Source organism: Pelecanus crispus, chromosome 1, assembly GCF_030463565.1.
Source record: "Pelecanus crispus isolate bPelCri1 chromosome 1, bPelCri1.pri, whole genome shotgun sequence".
Lineage (NCBI taxonomy): Eukaryota > Metazoa > Chordata > Aves > Pelecaniformes > Pelecanidae > Pelecanus > Pelecanus crispus.
This window is the reverse complement of record NC_134643.1, coordinates 21594188-21617550: the sequence shown is the minus strand read 5'-3', so window position 1 is coordinate 21617550 and position 23363 is coordinate 21594188. Positions and strand designations below refer to the sequence as shown.

At 35.4% G+C, this 23363-nt stretch overlaps 1 protein-coding gene across 4 annotated transcripts in view; it reads left to right on the top strand.

Annotated features, from left to right (window-relative positions):
• The window catches only part of BRD1 (bromodomain containing 1), a 63015-nt gene that overhangs the window by 27233 nt on the left and 12419 nt on the right, over positions 1–23363 (top strand). For 3 of the 4 annotated variants that reach the window (XM_075727739.1, XM_075727740.1, XM_075727741.1), the window contains exons 5-8: positions 2570–2698; positions 3512–3824; positions 4608–4868; positions 8091–8579. In XM_075727739.1, the coding sequence (XP_075583854.1) occupies positions 2570–2698; positions 3512–3824; positions 4608–4868; positions 8091–8579 (1192 nt within the window). The remainder of the gene's footprint in view (positions 1–2569; positions 2699–3511; positions 3825–4607; positions 4869–8090; positions 8580–23363) is intronic. The other variant, XM_075727742.1, reaches the window with a different exon arrangement.

Here is a 23363-nt window from a genome sequence, read left to right as displayed (position 1 = left end):
TACATCAGCCAGTTCCCTCAGGACTCTGGGATGCATCTCGTCAGGTCCCATAGACTTCTGTACATTCAGGTTCCTCAGGTGGACACGAACCTGATCTTCCCTTACAGTGGGAGGGACTTCACTCCCCCAGTCCCTGTCTAGCAGTCCATCCACTCAAGGTGTGGAAAGAGAGATTGCCAGTGAAGACTGAGGCAAGGAAGTTGCTGAGTACCTCAGCCTTCTCCTCATCTGTTGTTACTAGTTTGCCAGTTGCATTTGTCAGGGAGGGTATGCTTTCTTTGACCTTCCTTTTGGAGCTGACATGCCTCTACAAGCCCTTCTTATTGTTCTGCATCCCTTGCCAAGTTCAGCTCCAGCTGCACCTTGGACTTCCTGACCCCATCCCTACACAACCAGGCAGTGTTCCTATACTCTTCCCAGGATACCAGTGCCTGCTTCCACTGCCTGTGTATTTCCTTCTTGCCCTTCAGTTTGACCAGCAGGTCTCAACTCATCCATGCTGGTCTCTTGCCTTCCTTTCCTGATATCTTACACCCGGGTATCAAGACCTCTTGTGCTTTATGGAAAATGTCAAAGATCTGCCAGCTCTGTTCTGCTCCCTTGTCCCTGAGGGCAGTTTCCCAGGGGGTCCTATGGACTAATTCCTTGAAGAGCTGGAAGTTTGCTTTCCTAAAATTCAGGGTCCTGATTTCAGTCTTTGCCTGACCCATGTCCCTCAGGACTCCGAACTCCACCAGTGCATGGTCACTGGAGCCCAGGCTGCCTCCAGTCTTGACGTCACCAATTAGCTCACTTGCTTTGGTGACCATCAGGTCCAGTATCAAACCACCTCTGGTAAGGCTGTCTATTACCTGGCTTAAGAAGCTATCCTCACTGCATTCCAGGAGTCTCCTGGATTGTCTGCAGCTTGCCATGCTACTTTTTCCAGCAGGTGTCAGGGTGGTTGAAGTCCTGCAGCAGGACGAGAGCCTGTGAGCATGATGCCTCCTGTAGCTGGAGTAAGGCAGCTTTGTCAGCAGGCTCCCCTTGATCGGGCAGCCTGCAGTAGACACCAACCACAAGGTTCCCTTTGTTGCCTCGGTCTCCGATTCTTACCCGTAAGCCTTCAGCCTGCTTGCGGCTGTTCTTCAAAGACAGCTTTTCAAAATCTAACCGTTTCTTGATGTAGAGGGCAACACCTCCACCCCACCTTCCTCGCCTGTCTCTCCTGAACAGCCTGTAGCCATCGATAGCCACACTCCAGTCATGGGATTCGTCCCACCAAGTTTCAGTAATGGCAACTAGGTCATAGCTTTCTAGCAGCATGGTGGCTTCCAACTCCTGTTTCTTGCCCATGCTGCATGCATTGGTGTAGAGAAATTACTTAACAAGCCATTCTGTTAGACTTGCAAAGGCAATTGGTTTCTGAAGAACTATAGAAAATGTGATCTCTTTGGGTTTTCCCAGTGCCTGTATTGAGTAATGCTTTTATTGTTCTGTCAGGAAAAAAAAGAAAAAACTGCATCTAAGTCCTACAACATTATAGAGATAACATTGCTGGGAGAACAGATTTGAGGAAGCAATAATGCAGAAATATAACATTTTATATGAAAACTGTGGAAGCAGAATGTTTGCACTGATGAGTCTTTAATTGTCTTTATTTATAAAAACACAAACACCATTCAGTTTTTACTTTCTGCAAGCTGTGACTATTCATTGCAAGCTAATATAGTTTGTAATTCTTGAGTGCTTTCTGGATTTCCGTGCATCATTCCTGCACATTCACATACCACTTGCTATACACATGTATTATGTATTATTTATACAAGTGTATTTTATATGTGTGTGTTTGTGTATACATTGTTCACATGTTTATATTATATGTATACACACACACCATTAATGTGTCGTTAAGAATTTATTTTTGCCATAATAAGACTGTTTCAATGTTGATAACTCTTTAAATGGCCTAAAAATAAAACTATAGAGGAGTTGTAATATTGTCAAAAATAATGAAAATTCTGAAGGATGATCAAGTATTTGAAGACGTTGTTGATTCTGTTTTTTTAAATTACTTTCTTGGAATTTACATAGAACATTGTCTTTAAAATTACTCTTTGTTTTGGTCTTATGTAGTCTGTAAATGTTCATAAAATTATCTTTTTACACTTTGAATGTGGCACTACAACTGAAATTTAATTTTAAACGTTACCTTTAAATTCTTGTTCTTATTTTCGCATTGTTCGCAAAATATGAAGCTGTTCTTGTATAACATCTTTTCAAAGAAAAGAAATAGTTAAAAATTGAACAAAATTCATTTATAGATAAAATACAAATCTGAGTTCTGAGAAGCTCAAGTTGAAGTTGAGTCTACAATGAAGGGTTGAGAATGATTTTTCTTACAAAGTCATCAGCTGAAAACATGTCTGACAAATGTCAACTGATGATATTGAAAGTGGCATTGAACTCATTTACTTAAAGTATATCTATATTGTGGTTCATACCTAAAGTACTTTGCTATTGCTGCAAAACAACTTTAAAAGAGTATCTTAATGAAAAATGCTCAATGAGATAATTATTACTTCTTTAGGTCAAGATTGAGCAGGTTGCTATGGAACTTCAGCTTACTCCATTCACTGTACTTCTGCGATCGGTTCTGGATCAGCTGCAAGAAAAGGATTCTGCTCGTATATTTGCTCAGCCAGTGAACCTTAAAGAGGTATGTTTTAAGCTCTATTTCCTTATGTTTAGATATGACTTGGTGGCACTTAAGTACAAGAAATAAATCATTGCATACAGAGTTGGGAGTGGTGTTACCTTTTTATCTCTATTCTGATAATTTATGTTATGAGCTGTGACTTACTGCTATGAAAGTCTGTTTATGCTCATATACAAAAAAACTTCTGGGAAATACTTCTACGGAATAACGTGTACATATTGATCTTTTGCGATAAGATTATTTGATAAAGCAAACTTGAAGGGTGTCTTAAAAATTGAAATGTGGATACTGTGTTCTTAATTGCAGGAGAAATTCCTTTTCATTCAGAGAGAAACCAGATAAACTTAAGAGTGTCTGTGTATGTGTGTATACGTACACATACAACACGTGTGTGTATAAATAACATGTAGACATCTATACATGTCTATATAAATTGCATATATATACACATGTGCATATACTACATATACATGTATATGTTATATGTGTACACATGTATAAACATGCACATTTATAAGTATGCGTATGCATAAATACACATATGTACATAAAACCACAGAATTCTAAAAACATGTAACTTCAACATCTGTTAGTAGAGCTCCAACTTGTTATCTAAAATGCAGAATCTTGTAATATGTAAACTTCTGTTGGCGTGCAAATGTTTGCAATACCAAGATGTGCAATTCTAAGCTACATTTTTAAGTTCTTGATTTGAGGTATTATGAAATATGTTAAAAAACGTGGATCAGTTAATGTTACTTTGTCTGTAGTAAGATAATTTTACCCATTTGTGTTTTAAATGTTTATTCAAAGGTTCCAGACTATTTGGATCATATTAAACATCCTATGGATTTCTCTACCATGCGAAAACGGTTAGATGCTCAAGGCTATAAAAACCTCAGTGAGTTTGAAGACGACTTCAATCTTATCATAGAAAACTGTATGAAATACAATGCAAAAGATACAATATTCTATAGAGCTGCAGTGCGGTTAAGAGATCAAGGAGGTGTAGTTCTCAGGCAAGCTAGGCGAGATGCTGAAGGAATCGGTTATAATAATGAAACTGGAATGCACTTACCTGAACGGCCTAAACTTGAGTCACCCCAGCCTTTCTCTTGGGAAGATGGTAAGATGTTTCTGGATTATTTTTAAAATTTTAAAATTTTTCATTACGCACAGTGTGTACATTCCATACAAATGTTTAAGATTGTTGCTGTTCAGTTTGCTGACTAGATTCCCTCCCCGCCATTAAAAACATTGCTTGAAAGAATTGTTTCTATTCTAGTAGATTTGTCATTAGAAAACAGTGTTATCCACATTCTGATTTTGACAGTGCCAGATCCTAATTTAACAAGTTACATGAAAAAGATTTTTAAATTGAGCGCTTTCTTTCACATGATTCTATATGCTTGTGAGTCATGGAAAATGACTACCAGTGCACATAAACTTAAGAGCATTCTTAAATGACCTATTGAATTAAAAAATCAGGCACGTTTGTAATACTAGGAATTAAAATTACTTATTTTGACATACATACCAGTTTTCTGAGGTTTTGGTAGTAAAGGAGAACAATTAACACTTCTTCTATAACCATAATCTTGCCCTTCTCTTTGACAAGAAGGAAATCCTCTATTAGCGTGGGAAGGATTACTTAAGTCTTCCTTCTGACCTTTTAATTCTTTGCTCTACTACATAGTTTTCTGGAGCAAAATGCTGATCAAGAAGAATAGTAATTATATAGTAGGAATTCATTTCAACATTTCTTCACTGGTAATGGTGAAGCTACTAACTGTAATCTAAGTAGCTTTTTGATGACATTTTTTAATTCTGGCAAATTAATTTTTTTTTCCTCATGTTGTTATTCTGGGAAACACTAACACATTTTCAATTATACGTATTTTGACTTCAGTGGATAGGTTACTGAATCCTGCAAACAGAGCGCATATGTCCTTGGAAGAACAGCTGAGAGAGTTGCTAGAAAAACTTGATCTCACCTGTGCAATGAAATCCAGTGGGTCAAGGAGCAAAAGAGCAAAGCTGTTAAAGAAAGAAATCAGCATTATTCGCAACAAACTAAGCCAGCAACACAACCAAGCTCCTCAAATAGAATCAGGTATTGGAAGTTTTGAAGAAGAAAATGCAGCATTAGAACAAGACGGAGAAGAAGAAGGTAAGGTTTTAAACCCTGTTTAAAATAGTACTGTTCTGAACCTCTTCAGTCAGGTGCTTTGATCATGTGAATTAAAGACTGTAATAAAATAATATTATATTTAATTTTTAAATGGACAAATAGCCACTTAATCACAACAGATGTTTTAAGAATATGAGAATGATCTTTTTAACCAAAATCTCCCTCCATTATTTTTCACAGTAGTAAGGCTTTTTAAAAATTTAGGTGTTAAGAAGTGAAAGTACAAACTCATACGAAAAGGAATCGGAAATGCCTGAGTGGAAAACATCTTTGTACTTTCGGAAGTCCACTTAAATGCCAAAATATGTATTAGGGATCATATGAGCCGAGGTCAATAGTGCTGAAAACTCTGGCTGTTGTACTGTCTTTTGTAGCTTTTTTTATTCTCTACTCCAGACTCTGGGGAGGGTGGAGGGTAGGTTTGCGTTGGTTTTAATTTTTTTAATTTTTTTTAAATTTTTTTAAATAAAGCTAACTATTGATAGGTTTTAACAAAGTTCATGTTGTAGAATCAAGTCAGCTGTGTCTAACCAGCCTTTCCCCTTGTGCTTCTTTTCCTCCTCAGAACATTGGTCTCAGAACTGCATCTGCTCTTGGCTAATTCCCATTGATTTCAATAGGAGCAATATACTAGAAAGAGCTAACTTCATATTTCAGTTGAATATTGTATTTGCTTTTTTAGCTCTTAAATCAATTACTGAGGTCTTTATTACTCATTTTTAAATGATGCAAAGAAAATGTAGTCTTTTAAAAAAAATCGATTGAGTTTATTTCACGATCAGCTCTTTAAAAAGCTAAACTATTTTTCTTTAGAAGAGTTAGAGACGTGTTTCATTTTGAATAAGTGCATTGAATGGGAGGAGGAAAGAGCTCAAGGGAAAGGGGAAGCATGGTAATAAATAAAACAGCCTGTGTATGGTGCAGCTTGATGCTATCAAAATTTTTGAAAGGTGAAAATGACTGTCCTTAACTGCCATTCAAACAGCAAATTGGTGTTTAATTCTTAGTGTGACTAAGGGAATGTTTTTCAAACATATAACTTGCTTGAGATTTGAACAACAGTAGTAGAAAAAGTGTATGTGAATCAGCATGCTTGTTCTGAGGCCATTAAGTATTCCTTAAATCGTTTTTGGGTTTTGGGTTTTTTCTTTTTTTACTTGGGTTTTTTTAATCTTCAAGTGATGATGCTACTGAATATAGTTGTTTAGGAATGTAGTTTCTGGCAGATAATGCATACGCTAACTTTTTTTACTTGTAGCTTAACATTTTTATGATACAGCCTTTCAGTGCAGGTGTTGTGCAAAAATTAGTCAAAAAGTGAGCAGTAGCTATTTTATTTACAGTACGCTTTTCAGAAAAAGCATAAGAGCATGATCCAGAGTTGATTGGCATTGTTTCAGTTCTGGTCTAGTGAAGAGTAATAGGCATTAGCTCAAATTTCAATTCTGAAATGGAAGGTACTTAGAGGAGTGAAGAAAACAGATTGCCAAAAAGAAAGATGAGGGAAGTAGTAGAATCCGGTGCTGAGGATCTCTGCAGGAGCTGATTTCAGAAGAGCTGTGAATTACCCCCTTGCAATTCTGTTTTCAGTTTCTGATCATGTGAAAAATACAGTACCAGAATAACCCTGTGAAATTTAGGTTTTAGTGTCTAAATAGTTCTCAGGTGTTTTTCTGCGTGTAAATCTATTTGTGAATATTTTCTAATTAATTTTAAGAAAATCAGAATTTGTTCATAAAGAACAGTCACTTTGGACATTCTAAACTACAGGCTTTTTAATTGGTGGTACTTTAAATGTGCTTATCTGACTGCAAATTTCCTTCTAAATGTCTGTTATTTAGGAATTGTAATACTTGCATGCCTTCAAAGGATGTCAGCAAATAGTCACACTTTATTTTAATAATATTTTTAATATGAACTATGCTATTGTTTGATTAAACCTTAAACAATGGGGCAGATATTTTTCTGCACTTAGAAGTCATTGATTTCCAAGTAAGCATTGCTGAGCCAAAACCAGAACAATACGGAGATAATATTTAATCTGCTACAGATACAGGGCTTAAACCGTTGGGGTTTTATAGCTTTTTTTCAGGTAGCATAGAAAAATTCAGTAAACTTTAAAATTTCATGTGATAGCATAAATATTACTTTGGTCTCATACAGTTACTCTAGAATAAGCATCTTCTTTCTTCTTACTAATTTATATTTTAAATGATTCTTTTGGAAGCTAGAAAGATGGTTTTAACATCTTTTTGAGTTGATAATTATGGGTTAGGAAGTCCTTCTACTTGTATTTGGGAATGCTGCAACAGTAGAATGGTCCCGTCCCCTGCCCCCCATCACTTGGGATGAAAAACTGAAACTAGTTTCATACACTCACAGTTATATCTCCGTTGTCTTTTCCCAGCATGGAATTACTGGAATTGACTGGGACATGATTATGTTAAAAAAAAAAAGGGGGGCGGGTGTTGGGGGGAGAAGGAAGAAAAAATGGTAGAGGGTGGTTTTTCTGATTTCTCCTATCAAGTCTGCATTGTCAAGTGTGTATTTGCCAACTAGTGGCTAATCAAGCTGCAAGACTTTGGGGGGGGTGTGTCCCTCCCCTTTTTTTATTTCTTTTTGGTAGATAAAACTTCTAGCCACAACTGTAAAACAGCTTTGCAAATCTTGCTTTTCTGTAAATTTTTTAACACATTTTAGCTCACTCTAGTAGATCAGATTACAAATATTTTTTTTCTTTAATGTTTATCTGATAAAATTTGTCTTAGGCAGGTAAGGTGGATATTGATAAGGTGAAGTAGAGAAAAATGTATATTATCAAAATCTTACTTGAATGGCAGTGTAATTGCATTTAACTGATAATCATCCACCACCCCAACTTTCTATTTAAAAAAAATAGATTTCTTAGTTTTTAGTTAATGAAACTAACATAACTGCATGAGAAGTAAAAAGTATTTATCCAGGTGTAAATTGTTAACACCAACTATAAACACCTACTTTTCTATCCCTTTACATTCCCAGTATAAAAGTAGGAACTACTAACTAGGACAGATTGTTGCTAGACAAGGTTTGTTTTTAAAATGTTATGCTTTGTTTCCAAACAACAATTTATTTGGTGGGCTGCACATTTATAGTGAGTTTTATAATAGACTTTATAACTACAGGTTTTCAAAAATCACACTCTATTTATAATTTTTTCAGGAGATAAATCTCCCCCTAAACTTGAACCATCAGATGCATTACCTCTTCCTTCAAACTTGGAGACTAATTCAGAACCACCAACCCTCAAACCAGTAGAACTCAATCCAGAGCAGAGTAAGCTTTACAAAAGAGTAAAATTTGATAATGAATTATATAGCACTTCCATTCAGAAAGAAATAAATGGACACACTCCAGAACACTTACTTGACAGTAATCTCAATGAGTCGACTGTTTCTTCTGTAGCTGAGTCATCAACTGATGTAAACAGACGTACATCCATTCTCTTCTGCAAATCGAAAAGTATAAGCCCCCAAAAGTCTGCAAAGAACACTGAAACCCAGCCAACTTCTCCACAGCTAGGGACCAAAACCTTTTTGTCTGTAGTCCTTCCAAGGTTGGAGACACTTCTGCACCCAAGGAAAAGATCAAGGAGTGCATGTGGAGATTCTGAGGTTGATGATGAGTCCCCTGTAAAGCGCTTGGATACAGGTAAATGTTACAAAACTTGTTTGAATGGATGCATCCGAAAAGTTAACATACCTGTTAATTTTTTTGACATACGTGTAATTGTTAATCTTCAGATTTTAGCACTTGGAACAGTTTTTCCTCATAGTTGAGCAGTTACAGTTCAGAAGAATTACTGATTCATTTTTGTGTTGGCCCTATACAAGTAGAGTTAGTGAACCAAGCTTTACTTTTTCACAGTTTTCACTTTAGCAATGGAACCTTCAGGTTTACATGTATGGGTGGGTGTTTTTTTTTTTTTTAAGATGTTTTCTATTTCATTTTGTTGCAACCAATAGGAAAGGTGAATCAGCTGCTTTTTTGAAAATTCCCTGTTAAATTACATGGAAACTTCATACATGGTGCCAAAACTAGAACTCCTGTAAGGAGGAGCATGGAAAACACATGTTCCATGTATGACTTCATTTTGCCATAGTGTTACTCCAAGCATATTTTCACATTATGAAACTGATGACTGTGTATGAGGTGCTTTGTATACCCATGTATTTTATGGACGTGTTAAAATCCCAAAGTATAGTGACATTTCCTCTGTTTTCTTTTCTTTAGTATGTGCATTTTAAAAAATAAAGTTGAAGAATCTAAATGTAAGATTGTGCTCTCAATGAGACTTCTCTAAAGAACATTAAGAAAAAATGTTATCTTGATACATTGGTGCAGTACAGTTGAAGACATTAATTACACCTTTTCTTAGCAAACCGTAGTTCTGTTTATTGGAGAAGTTTGAATAAAACTGTCTTTGAGGAAGAACAGCAGCATAAGGAAATTACTTAAGTATATTTCCTTAACATCCATGGCCATTGCTATGATTTCTATATTACCTTTGAAATAAATACTCTGTTTCATTGTCATGTTGATTACCCATATGCAGGTATGAAAACAGCATGTGGTTTTTTGTGTCTTTGAATGAAAGATATAGGAATTTAATTTGAACATTTATTGTGAATATGTGCTCCAAAAGCTGTCTGTGTTTTTTGTGGGGGTTTTGTGGTTTGAGGGGGGAGGAGAGTTGGTTGGCTGGGGTTTTTTTCTTAGGTTGTTTTTTTGCTGGGTTTTTTTTGGGGGGCGGGGGGAGGGTGTTGAATGATCAGGTGAGGAGGAAAATTATTCTAATGCTGGAATCGTAGCATAAGATGATGATAACTAAGATCTAGTATAGGGGTGGGAGGGTCTTTGTGTTTATATTTTTGGGTTTTTGTTTGTTTTGCCTCTTTGGAAAGCCCCAGTTCCTGTTCCTTTTCCTAACAGCTTGGAAAGAGTGTTTAGGTTTCATCTGGTGCTTTAGATCTGAAGTAGGAATCATGTGAAGGTAGTGTGATGATTGATAGAAATGAGTTAATCTTCATTAATGGTATAAAAAGCTTTGGCTACCAAATATTCAAATTTACCAGTCTTTAATCTAGATAATTTCATTATGTACCTTTACACAGATGACATTTTATCACATGCACAGTGAATCATTTTGTGCTAGATCACACCAGGAATTACTACTGATTCCTTGAAATTTTTATCTTAAGCATCATGAATTGTTGTTTTGGGGGAAAATAGTTTTTATTATACAGGAAAACTGACTTAATTATTGCCCCCCAAAAAAAAACCAAAAAACCCACCAGATTTCTGGATACATTTAAAATCTGTCATTTTGTTCCTTTTCTCTCTGTGGAGTCAGGTGTATGTAGGACAAATACACTATTGATAATCTCAAAAACAACAACAACAACAAAAAAACAAAAACACCCAAACAATTGTGGATTGTTTCTTCTAATCTGAGTACTCTTCCCATTTAAGAATTTCTGTGTTTCTTTTTTTATGTAATATGTAGGCTAGTAACAGGAATAAAATCCCAAAGGTTAAAAGAATTTTTTTTTTCTTAAATTTTTAAATAAAATTCTGTGGCCTCTTCCTGCAGCTAATGAAGATATGCACAGAATTAAATTTATGTAGAACTAATACTTAGGAGGAATTTATATTCAAACTTTGTATTTGTTTGTTCAAGAAGAGACTGTGTATGTGAATTGAAATGTTTTAGCCAAATTAAATGCATCTGAAGGTGCTCTAGTTATTCTTTAATAGTATGTGTTTTTTTAAACATACATGGTTCATACAGATGCGTCAGCTTACCATATCTTATTCCTGTGATTCTTTTTCCGTTTGTAACCAAACATTTTGCTTTCACATTAGGGATTTTATTCCTCATGTTATTTTCAAACTTGTGTCTCCACACTAATTTAAGCAATTTGCAGTTGGCAGCTATTTTGAGCTACGATTCGGCAGGAAACCAGCACAAACCTCAGATGCTTTCCAAGATTTAAAACCAGTTGAATTGTTTCACTTTTGCACATGCTGGTGATTCATGCAGATGTCCATGTTTTAATAAAAATAAATGAGATTATGTATACAGTAATATATATATTTTTTTCCCCTATTTGGATATTTTTCACAAAATTTTAATTTCATGCTGTTGTTAAAGAAAAAAGAAGAAAGTTTTTAGTCACAAGAATTCAGCAGACATCAACCTTTCCCTCCAAACCCATACCATGACAGAAAAAGGCATGCTTCAGGCTTCTTACATGCATTCTTGTGAGTTAGGAACTTGATGAGCAATCACTGTAGTTGAAAATGAATTATTATTGCACAGTTTTCTTTGACTGATATGAATGTTAAATATCCTCAATTCTAGTGGATCTAGGACAAAAGTCATTAAAAAGTACTTTGCTTAATATACAAAGCATTTAAATTTTTAAGTGGTCGAGAGCTGTGCTGTCACATCTTTTTTCTTCCTTAGCTGTTCATAACCAGCATGGGTTTTCTGCCGTTATTTAAGGATGCCGTGTTGTTTTGTTCCTCACCTTACTCAATCTCCTCAATGTTTCCCCCTTCCATGACACTCATATGTATTCCTATATGAAGAAGTTCAAAGGAAGACTTTAAAGCTTACCTAGTTAAGTAAAACCACACCTACTTTGACGTTTCATTATTCTCATAGACTGCCTTTTATTAAGCTCTCTTGAATTACATTTGAGGTTGGTGTGCTTGCCAGTTATTTTCAAGAAAGACACATACAGGATCCCTTGGCACACTTCTTTGTAAGTATGGTGTCCCATATGTTGTTGGTTTTCATATAGAAAATAGTTACTGAAATGCTAGTTTTTTTCAGAAGTAGGGGACTATTGCACAACATGACTTAATCTTCAAAGAGGACTGGAAGCAGTTCCCGTTAATACTCTGACCTCCCTTTACATGTGAATCTTTGTTTAAAAAATATGAAGCAATAGTGTAATGTAACCTTAAATTTTAACCTCATAGTGTTGTACTAGGGCATTATCACTTACATATGTAGCACATCTTTCTCCACAGTTGCTGTGTGGAAACTGACAACTACATAGCCGAGAGATGTGTTTAAAAATTTCCTGTATATTCTTGATGTATCTTGGTTTTGCTTCATATGGTATCTAGCAATTTCAAAAAGAAGATAGTTTGGTTTTACTTAGGAAATTTTGGTCACATCAGAGATTGATATATGATTCTTGAACTTCAGGCATGTCAAATCTTAATTGCGACAAGTTCAATGACCTCTTCAAAATATCCATTGTATACTTACCTTGGACTTCTGTAACAAAGATTGATCCTTTTCATCAGGAAACTAGTGCAATTACTATATCTGAGAAAAATAAAGCTGATTAATGGATAGAAGGTAGATTTTACCGACCATTTAAAAATTTGCCTCTGTCAGTTGTGTATAGGTAAGATAAACTCCTGGAAAAAATGAGTGTCTTAAGATACCTTTTGAGTGTTTTAAAATGCTAGTCTAGGTTCAGATTAAATTTTCATGTTGTTCTTGGTTTTATCAGTCACCTTTAAGCTTTCATAAATTTAGGATAGTAATTCAGTTAACTGTGTTGGTACTGTCTATTTTAATTAGAAACTAAGTATTTATAATATACTACCCTAAAGCAATCACTTTAACTTATCATTGAATTAGGATTGCAGATAGTGATTATTATAGTGCAGTATGTTGGTTTTCTATTATTTCTTGGCTAGATAGCAGTAATAGAAAATTTCAGTGACACATGTCATTTATTTAGTATTCTTCTTGCTTCCAGCTACACAGATTTTCTTCAGGCACTGAAACAGATGTAAACAAATGTTTATAACATGGATCACTGAATTAGAGTATTTAACACAGTAAAAAGCACGGGTTTTTGCAGGGTGGGGGAATTTATAATTTCTCAATATATATTTTGCATGCAGTTGTCAATATACAACAAGCATAATTATACCTTATTAAGTCTGTTAGTAAATGCTGGGCTTTGTTTCTGCTGGATCGCTACAAAATGTTTGACGGCACTTAAGAACTGTTTGCAAGTAACCTGTATATGAATTCCACTTGCATTTGATATAATTTAATATTGTAGCAATGACCACTTAATTTTATTTGGTGTGGTAAGGACAGAGATTAGATCTGGGGTAAAATGGAACACAGGTGGTTTTTTTTGTTTTTTTTTTTTAATTCTTCAATACTTGATTTCTAATAAATCTTTGGCTCTCTGGAACACAGGCCAATTTGATTAAAAGTCAAGCTTCATTTGTGCAGCATTCAGTTACTGTTCTCTGAATGAAAGAAATGAAAGTAAAACATGCATACCTAAGAATAGAAATTATGTCCTCTAAGTAAATAACAAACTAAACTAGAGGTTGCTCAGTGAAAAAACAAATTGGCGTAATTACTTGTCTGATTAACATAGACTGGAATGATAGTGTATACATATATTCATGAGTAAAATGCAATAACTTGACTAAATCTACTGACAGATCCATAGTCCTTTTACTTTGAATTAAAACGGTTGTCTTTTTTTTTTCTTTTTTTCTTTAGATGCGTAGTGATTGTTTCCTGTAAAATCTGATGTGAAATTTAGTTATTTAAGCACTTAGCGATATCCAAAAACTTCAGCTGCTTGCCTTCAGGAATTTCAAAACATAAAACATTTTAAGGTGTATATGCAAATAAACAAAGCATTGAAGATTGTGAAGGCCTAAAAGGAATTATTCCCTGGCTTGTTAAATTTGTCAGTATAGCAACACAGGGACTACAGGACCTCAACTGCTGAGTTGTCAGGATAAAACCAGGCAGCACAGCAGCCCATAAGTACCAAAGAGGCTGAGAAACTAAAGTTTGACTAGAACACTACCAAAATTGTTGGGGGGGGATGCTAGTGCATTTTTGCTTGGTTTTTGACAAAGTTTTTTGTTTGGTGGTTGGTTTTTGTTTTGTTTTTTTTTTAATGGGATGATAGGCCACGGAGAAACTTTTGACTATTTGCTAAGAAAATCAGGCAAATTAAGGAGAGAAACTTGAAAAAAACCCTGAATGCTGCATTTCTTTATTTGTATTTGGCCCACTCAAGCTTTAGACAGGAATTCTGGCAGCCCTACTAAAATGTTTGCCAATTTAATTTCTGGAAAAATTTTGAGAAATAGGAGAGGATTTTTGTAATAATTGTGGAATAAAGTAAGTGCATAAGGCAGAAAACTATTTTATACCAGTCAGCAATTGCAATGACATTTAGGAGAATAAATGTTCCTTTTGGTTTTATTTCATCTAAAGAACCATAGTATTAACTTCCTCACCATTAAAAATCCTTTGCTTATTTCTTGATTTATGTTATTAGAATGGAATTTTGAGCAATATAGTCAAGAACGGTAGGGCTTGATGAACAACTGGATAAATGGGGGTTTTGTCCTTTTTCAAGGCTTGTCAAGTGTGTGCATGCGTAAGTTATAATATGCATTCATGTTAGAAATTTTTCTTGGGTCTTAAGCCCGTTAATTTCTTTTAAAGTGCTATGTTCTGGGTTATTTTTAAGATATTAATTATTACCACCCAACTTAAAATTGCTGTGTTTTCTAAGATCAGTGTAACTGAATCTTCTGTAATAGTAAAACAACATTTCTTCTGTTTGTCTTGGTGCTGTAGGAATTGTGGAGCCTTTTATTGTATTCTGGCATTTCATTTTTTTGGAGTGCTTAGCTCACTTCTTGGCCTAGGTTTGGCTTTCTGAAAAATAAAATGTCATAGTCCCCTATGTGCTTCATCTGTGGCATTTAACACTAATTTTTCAGTGTGGTACAGATGGTAAACAGAGAACTGTGGGATTTATTGAGGGTATTAAAAAAAAGAGTGAATTTGGAGATCCACACTATGGTTGTAAATTAAGAATATGCTTGCCATGGTGTTGGCTGAGTATAGATGACCTGCCTTCAAATTCACAGGTACATAAGGTACCAGAGTGGATCAAATCACCATTATATTTGACCTGTTTGGAACATCATAGAATCATAGAATAGTTTGGGTTGGAAGGGACCTTTAAAGGTCTTGTAGTTGAACCCCCACATACTCACCCTCGTGTCTGATTTAAGAGATGGATGATCATAAAAACGAATTGAGTGACTCCAGCGCTAACTTTGGGTGCTGAACCTGGAAGTCAAAAATAAGCTGACTTAGAGCTCATTCTGCTATGAGTGGAGAGAGAGACACACAGTTCCCACAGTACGATTGACTGCAAGCTGAATGTGTCTCAGAAAAGGTTTGTGCAGGGGTTTCAGTTTTTTTTTTTTTTTTCTTTCCCCTTTTTTTCCCCCTAGATGAGAATGGATTCTGTAGTTACATGCATAGAGAGAGGTCCTCCATAAAGAGTAATTATGGTAGTATGTACTCTTTCACTGTATCATACATGCAGTCCAATATTTTGGGATGCTTTTAATTGATAGCTCTCTTCTGTGTTTCCCATTGTAGTATCCAGACATAGTTTCTTTGTTGTGCGTACAGGAAGTGTGCACATAAGAAAGTATCCCATACAAAGAAACATGTATTACTCAGGAATAGGTAAAATAAGTGAAACGAAGTTGCTTTTATTTTGATGGTACCAAAACAGTGTTCATTGGTCATGCTGTCACTTAGACTTTGTCAGGCCATACTATCCTAACATGGTAATGCTCCCCCCACTTTAATTTTCCTTTTGCTCATCCTTCCTTTTTTTCCTCTTCATTTACTTTGTACTTGACCCCTCCCTCCAAAACTGTAATAGTACAGCTGTCACTCAGAAATTACTTTCTAACAACATGTTACTGGAAAAAAATGGGAGATGAAAGCAGATGTTGAGAGCTAACCTTCGGCTGATAAGAATGGTTAAGTACTCCTGAGTTCTATAAAAATACCTTTTTGTTGAATGTAAAAGTATTTTATGCCTATAGACCTAAAATATAGATTAATCTGATTAGACACAAATATGTGAATATGCAAGTCAGCCTTATTTTAACTCTTTGTGTTCAGTGCTGCCTAAAAACAGCAAAGCTGGGTTGGTGTTTAATGGCCCTTGATTATCTTCACTTGACTGATGCTTCAAGTGCTGTCAGGTTGACTGCATGAGCAGTGAAACATCTTGTTTTGTCTTTGCAGCTCCTTTCATTGACACCAGGAAGACAGTGTTAGGATTGCAAGCACTTTTAATTTCTGCTAGGCTGGAATAACTTTTTAGTGTGATGTTATGGTCTCTAAAAGGATTCAGATCATGCGCTTCCTCAGGTACAGTGTAAGCTATCATAGGAGGCGGCTGTTCCTTGCCTTTAGTAAGCACTGGATCTTTAATACTGAATCACTTGAAGTTTTCATCTCCCTGTGTGAAAAACCTCTCAAGGTACAAAAGGCCTGGAAAATCAGGTCCAAAAATGCAGCTGTGTAACTTAATGAAGTAATTGGCTAATTCAGGGATTTGCAGTTTACTGTGGTGTCCTGTATGTCATCTCAGGAGTGGCAGATCTCTGGTAAAAGTTTCTGCCTTCATCTTTCTTTCACATGGCAACTTCTCTTTCAGTTTGTGTTCCCTGTCCTAGAATGACGCACAAATTAAGAACCAGTTTTTCTAAATAGCTGTAAAAGGCAAATAAATGGTAAATTATTTGTTTCCTTTTTAATAGAGTAGGATTGCGGGACATGCTTATGTTAAGAGAGCTCTGAGGTTCACAGGTCCGTCTGTTTCTTTTTCTTTGGATACCGTGCCCAGCAATTGTGTTCTCACAATTACAGCGAAACATTTACTTTCAAAGAAGAAAAAAAAAATGTGTTGGTAAAAGCTCTGTATAAAATCCTTTAGATGGTAATTTAAGAAAAAGAAGTTAGTTCCATTTAGGAAATGGAATAGCCTGCCTTTGTAGGTCCTGCTGGGATGCTGTGAAAGACTGCTAGGCACTAGGTTTTTGATGCAATATATTGATAGATAATTATCATGCTTTTTCATTATATAAGTGGAGAACAAAAATAATCTTTATTGATTTAAGTTTTTAATAACTCTTAAAGTTTTCTTTCTTTTATGTCAGGATTTGGTAGGTGAGAAAATAGAAATCTTCAAATGGAAAATGCGTAAGAAAGTATTTTTTCTAAAGGACCTTTACTGTTTGTGTTACTGCATAATTCAGAAAAAATGTTTGGAAGAAAGATACTGATCTTAAATCCTCATAAGTAGTCTTTGCCAAGATAATTAGAAGTAAATGGTCCTAAATATTACTGACTTTCTATAGTCTTATATTTCTTGGATCCTGAATGACATACAATTGATCTATGTGTGACTCAGACACTTAAATCTTGTATTTTACAATCATCTGTGTGTGTTTTACATGTCATAAATCATATAAACTAGAGCTGACTAAAGAATTCAATTTGTAAAGTTAGTTTAATTCTTCAAGTTTTGTGCTTGCACTTTTTAATAACATTTTCTACTATACTGCCGCTGTCATCAGTCTTTTCTGTACCACTGGAATAGCTGATAGATACTCTTCAGAAGTTGCAACATAGTTTTGAGAAACGTTTCTGCTTGTATGCTCTTTTTTCCCTTTCAGATTTTTCTGGAATGTTTTCAAACTCCTCCACTAGCGTTGCCTCCCACTTGTATATTTTTAAATGTCTTGAACAATTGTCCTACAGTACAGTGATCCTGTTGTTGTGCACAGAGCAATAGAAAATCCTTATCTTGTGGAAGCTGTAGTTATTAAACGTTGATTAGTTTTCCTTTCTGTTGTGCAATTCAGATTCAGCTGTTTTAGCAGACTTTCATCTGATTAGCCAGAGGTACTTCTTATTCCCAGATTTCAAAGAAAATTAGTAGTTACGGGATGAATTCTTAAGCATTCTTTTGAAACGTATCAAACTTTGACTATTCAGTGAGCCACCAAACTGTATTTATTATATGTTACTTAAACCGACAAAGATGAAATTTTTCTGTTCAGGATCTTGAAAGCTACTGCTGTTTAGTGTGTAGGTGCCATGTCATGAGCTTTCTTTGCTATCTTTGTCCATGACCAAACTTTAAACAAGTTTTAAAAGCTTTATTTCCAAGGGGGCTCTTCACACCAAACTTTATCATCTTTGTGGGTAACTGGCCCCATTTCGTCTGCGTACTGAAGACTGCTTTAAGAACTGTAAACTTTGGCGTGCTCATATATTCATCTGTGTATTCTGAAAAGAATTGTGTCTAATGTTCTTCGTGCACTCCAGAATTTACTGTTGGAAGTAGACATGTATAGGGTTCACTTTTTAAAACTTTTGTGGATGCCTTCCTATTGGTGCAATACGCCCATTTTCAAGGTTTGCATATTTAAAAATACAATCATTTCGGATTATTTATTACCTTAAAGTATTCCTTTATCCTGTCTGTGCATACCTGTATATATAAATCCTCTTAAATTAGGATCATCCCCCTTCTTCCTCTTACTTGGAGGGATTTTTAGACACATTTCAAAACCATGTCCTTGATGCATATCATGCACATGGAGGTTGTATTCTGTGCTTTCAATGACTTGCATATATTTTCTTTCTCAATAAAGAGGACTGAATCAAAGTGAAACTTTTAATCTAGTTTTGCCCCTTTTGACACTTCAGATGAGTATTAGTGTTAGAATACGTGGAACACTTGTATGATTCTCGCTGTCTCTGGACACTGCTGTAAGGATGGCTTATTTATTTGAAAGCTCTGTTTCCTTTCAGAGAGACTTAATGGCTTTTTCACTGTCTTCCAGGTTCTCATATTAACTAATATCATGCTGGGTATTTATCTCTTTGGATCCTAATTATTTTCTGTTATCCTCAACATGGAATGGAATTCAATTAAATGATCATTTTGGAACGCAGAAAGACAATTACATTTGAAGTAATTATTTTGGATCATGTTGGAGACACCAGCCATCCTTAAAACAAAAAAAAAAAAAATATGAACACTGTTGGAGGAAGTCTTTGACATATATGAAACTATGCTCTTCATTCAATATATTGCCCCATTTCCGTAAGTTATAAAGTTGTACATGTTGTAGTGTATGTGACACAAATTGGTCGCAGATTTTTACTAGTCCCAGTGTTCTTATTCCCAGAACGTGCTCTGTGAGAGCCGATTAGTTAAGAATGTTCCATCTTCTTCCCTTCCCCAAAAAACAAGTCTAATCTTCCTTGGAGAAGTAAAGCGTGCAAAAAAAATGTTTTACCTATTTTTGTGTATTTATGTAGTTTTAATAAAATACACGTTTTTCTTTAATATATATATTCTAATGAAGACTAATGTCACTGGTGCTGGGTAAGTGCTCAAGCCAGGACTTCATTAATCCTTGCTTGGTAAAATTAACCTAAGTAGTGTTATATTAAGTGCTGGTGCACTGTGTGCAGTTGTTTTTTGAACGCTTCTGCTTTTTTAGCGGCTGTTTAACGGTGTTCATTATCTCTCAGGCCTTCAGCTGTGGTTTTAATACAGTACTTCATCTTACATTTGGATATGCTTGGTTTTGCATCAAGCTATGCATAATAAGGTTTTAATTGCTTTAGAATAATTTTATACAAGTTCTGCTTCTTTATTTTTGTTTCAGCAGAACTGCAAGACACGATTACAGTCTGAAATGCACAATTCTGTATTCTGTGGCAGCGTTTTGTACATTCATGGAGCATGCAGCTCCTTGGACTGTCCCGAGTTTTGTTCCTCTGTCATTTTTTCTGAACTTCTGCTGTCTTTCTGGAGTTACCTTTTCCTGCTTCCATTAATTTGGTATGGGCAACAAGATTCTAACTTGCTTGATGTAGGTAGTCAGTGAAAGTTTTAATTTTAGTTTAAGAACAAGTTGCTACTGTTGAGAAAAAGTTGAAACTTTCCCTGATAATTACAATTTTTCAGGGCAGTGAGAAACCTGTGAAAAAGTGTCAAGCCGATAATCTTTGACTTACTATTTTTTTTCTTCTTTGTTTACAGTTGTTTGTTAGTGTTTCTTTATTTTTAAAATGGTTATGTGTCTTATATGCCATGATTGACATGGCAGTAAACTTTCTATGTAAATTGAAGTCTAGAACTGAAGATTGGAAATGGCAGTTACCCTGCATTTAAGATTGATAGCAGACTTCACTATATGTCAATTCCTTTTTTTTTTTTTTTTTTTAACCTGAAAAAAGTTGAGTTCTGCCTCTGAGAGCAGACTGGTTTTTGAAGAAACTTAAGAACAGAGGGGAAGATAAAAAGGCATCATCCACTAATGAAAGGGTTGGGGGGAGGGTGTTGGTTGTTCTCAGTCAAGGGTGTTGGTGCGGGGGTATGTGTAAGAAGTTCAGTACCTGACCTAATAAAGTTTCTCTCCATGACTGTAGAAAAAGCTCAGTTGACCTAACATAATCATGAGCTTTTGGAAAATGTAAATGGCTTTCATAGGTTTGTTGCAGGCTTACCCAGGCTACTAATCCGCAAAGGCAGGATGAGTTATTTCTCCAATGGATTTTCTTTATTTGACCTTCTTAGTAATATCTTTTGAGCCAGTAAAATACAAATTCCTTAAAGCTAATGGATCTTCTTTAATCTCATTTATTCTGGTAGCTACAGGAAATTGGGTGTTTCTTGATTCGTGGGAGAGAGACTTTTGTAATGATCTAAAAAAAACAAATTCCCAGTTATAGCATGTAAATGTAGTGTATCTGTTTATTTTTTGCACATCAGTGATACCATAAAGCACTTACATTTTATTGCCTGCATTTTTCTGTCAAGTAACAAGGTCACTTGGGAACTGCTGCATCTGTGACTAGATATGTGTGTGCTTTCTTTAAAAGAAGCATTGAGGTCTTCCTTTCTTAAAATAATGCCTATTCATTATAATTTCTGAAAAGTTGACTGTATAAACTGAGCCTGATGGACTGCGTAAGTTCATGTCATTCAGGGCTTGATATTCAGGAAAATTGCTCCTGCTGGTAGCCTGCATGTTCTTTGTTTTTCATACTTCCACAAGCAAGAGAGTAACGTGTCTTGAGAAGCTCTAAATTCTTTTTGCACTTTAATATTCCTTATTTGTCAGAAGAAGGTAGGGGTTTTTTTTACTGTTAGTGACCATTCTACAGATTGAAAAAACTTTGCTTACTGTAATCTTAAAAACCTATGTTAGTGAATTAAATGAATCATTAAACTTGTAATGTAGGTTATGTTTAAACTACTATAAGACTGGACTACTACTGCAGAGAGCTGTCTCCATTGCTATAGTTGCATGTGTCTGTTGTTTCCCTTGTTTCTTAACATCAGCAATCAGGCAATGCCCAGCCATGGTTTTGCATGGGCTTTGCTCAGTGCATGGCTGAAAACTAGCTCATTACATGACCACGTATTTTTTGGTACTGACATGATGATGATGAGAAGAAACCCCTTGCAAGGGACTGAGAGCGCCAAAATGTCCATTTCAGCGGCAGCACAATCATAAACTGATTGAAACAATCAAAATGTGAAGCTACTCCCTAATTTTTTTTGTCCTGGATATACATACAGAACCAGTGTATGCAGAGATACATAGCCAAGTCATATTTGGCATACATATGGTTAAACATTTTATATATATACACTCTTACAAGAATAAACAGATATTTCCTTTCACTTTCTCAGTCCATTGGGAACCTGAACTGTGTTCTGGTAGCAATATTTACTTGATCTGTCTTTCAATTTAAAATTTAATCTGTGATCTAATTTCTTTCTGCTGATAGCTGATTTATGTTACCTAGATGCCTGAATGATGACATGAGTAATGTCTCTCTGGCTTGTGGCAGGATGAAAACAAAACAGTTTCTATACCTTGTCTGACAGGATATCTAAGAATAAAAAATAGTTATTTGCACAGACGTAAGAGATCTCCTTTTTATCTTTGCAGAATGTTTTTTCAGCTTTTCATTTCAGATGCTATGTGAAGTGTACTGCGATAGTTTATAGGGGAATTTAAGCTTTCTCATAAAGCATACTCTGTTTTGACAGGTCTTTCAGCATAGTCTAAGACTGAACTCTCCTACTTAATCTCCAGCTATTTGTACTGACTTGCTGAGAGTGAGAACAAGATTAATCAATAGCATGTAGTTTGGTGGTTGAACACTCAAGCAATGCTACCTTTATCATTTTTTTTCTTGTACAGGAAATCAAAGGCAAATATAGGAGTTACAAAACAGACACTCTTAAATGAATGTTCTACAGTGTCAACTAAATCATATGAAAGGAAATGCTTATCTGTTAATCTTTAAGACCAATGAATAAATTCTCTTTTTTTCTCTTGAAAATCTAAAATTGTGTTGATAATCCAAATGGAAGGTCTCCTGGGGGTGGAGGAGGAAATCCTTTAAATCCCTGTATGGAAATGCCTTTAAATACAACTGGATTGTACAAAGTAACTTGATGATCTCAAGTGCCTTAGTTGTCAGCCTTCTTTGCAGACATATTTATAGCAAACAGACTGGAAGAATTAGAAGTTAGCAAAGGGAGTTCTGCCAAAATTGTCTTACAGTGTAATGCTCTGTGGAGAGGCATGTGAAGCTTATTTGACTATGTCTGAATGAACAAAGATCATTGTGACCTTTAAGACTGTGATAATAGGATGGCTGGGATGGATAGCTCTTTTTTGCATTATGAGAAGCATGTGGGTCATATGCCTTAAGTAGAAACTAATTTATTGTAAGGAAGTAAGTGTGCTCAGAATTAGTGTTAGAATTTTGTTCTCTTTGCAGTTTACAGCTTGCAGTAGCTGATTGCAGGCCAGTACCGTTGTCTTCAGTCAGTTCATTTCTGTTGATACTCTGGAGTATGTGTTGGTGTTGGGTTCTTTCTTTTTCAGTCCTAATTCCTGCCTGCCTCCCCCGCCATGGGAAAGTCTTCAGAACACTGTCTTAAACCTTTGCATTTGTGCCTCTAATCAAACATGGAAGTGGCTGAAAAAGAACTATACTGTTTGTGAATTAGCAAACCCAGAGCAGGATTGGTGGCAGCCCATCAAATCAGTAGCTTGTAACATAAAAAGCCTTCTGTTACATTTTCATTACAATTACGAAATTAAAATACAATGTCCTTGAATGTATGTAAATTTGTGCCAGGGGAAGGATAGTAAAAAACAATAATGTGCGTATTATTGATTGTTGATCCCAGAAAACAGGCATGATGATGTCAGTCTGAATTTACTAAAATGGAAAGACTTTCAGGAAGAACTAGATAGCATCAGGAGGGAATCCCTACCACCCTTTACTTACAGTGTTTGAAAAGTATGTCTTGACTTCCAGTTGTAACGTTGTATTCAAATGAGTCTTGTGTTGACTTGGTAAATCTGCCTGTTTGTAATGTTGTTTGGGTTTGGGGTTTTTTTTCCCTGGTTTGTTTTTTTTTGTTTTTTTCTTTTTTTCTACCCAGCTTCTGCAGCCTGATTGTCTTAGTAGTTGGAAACATG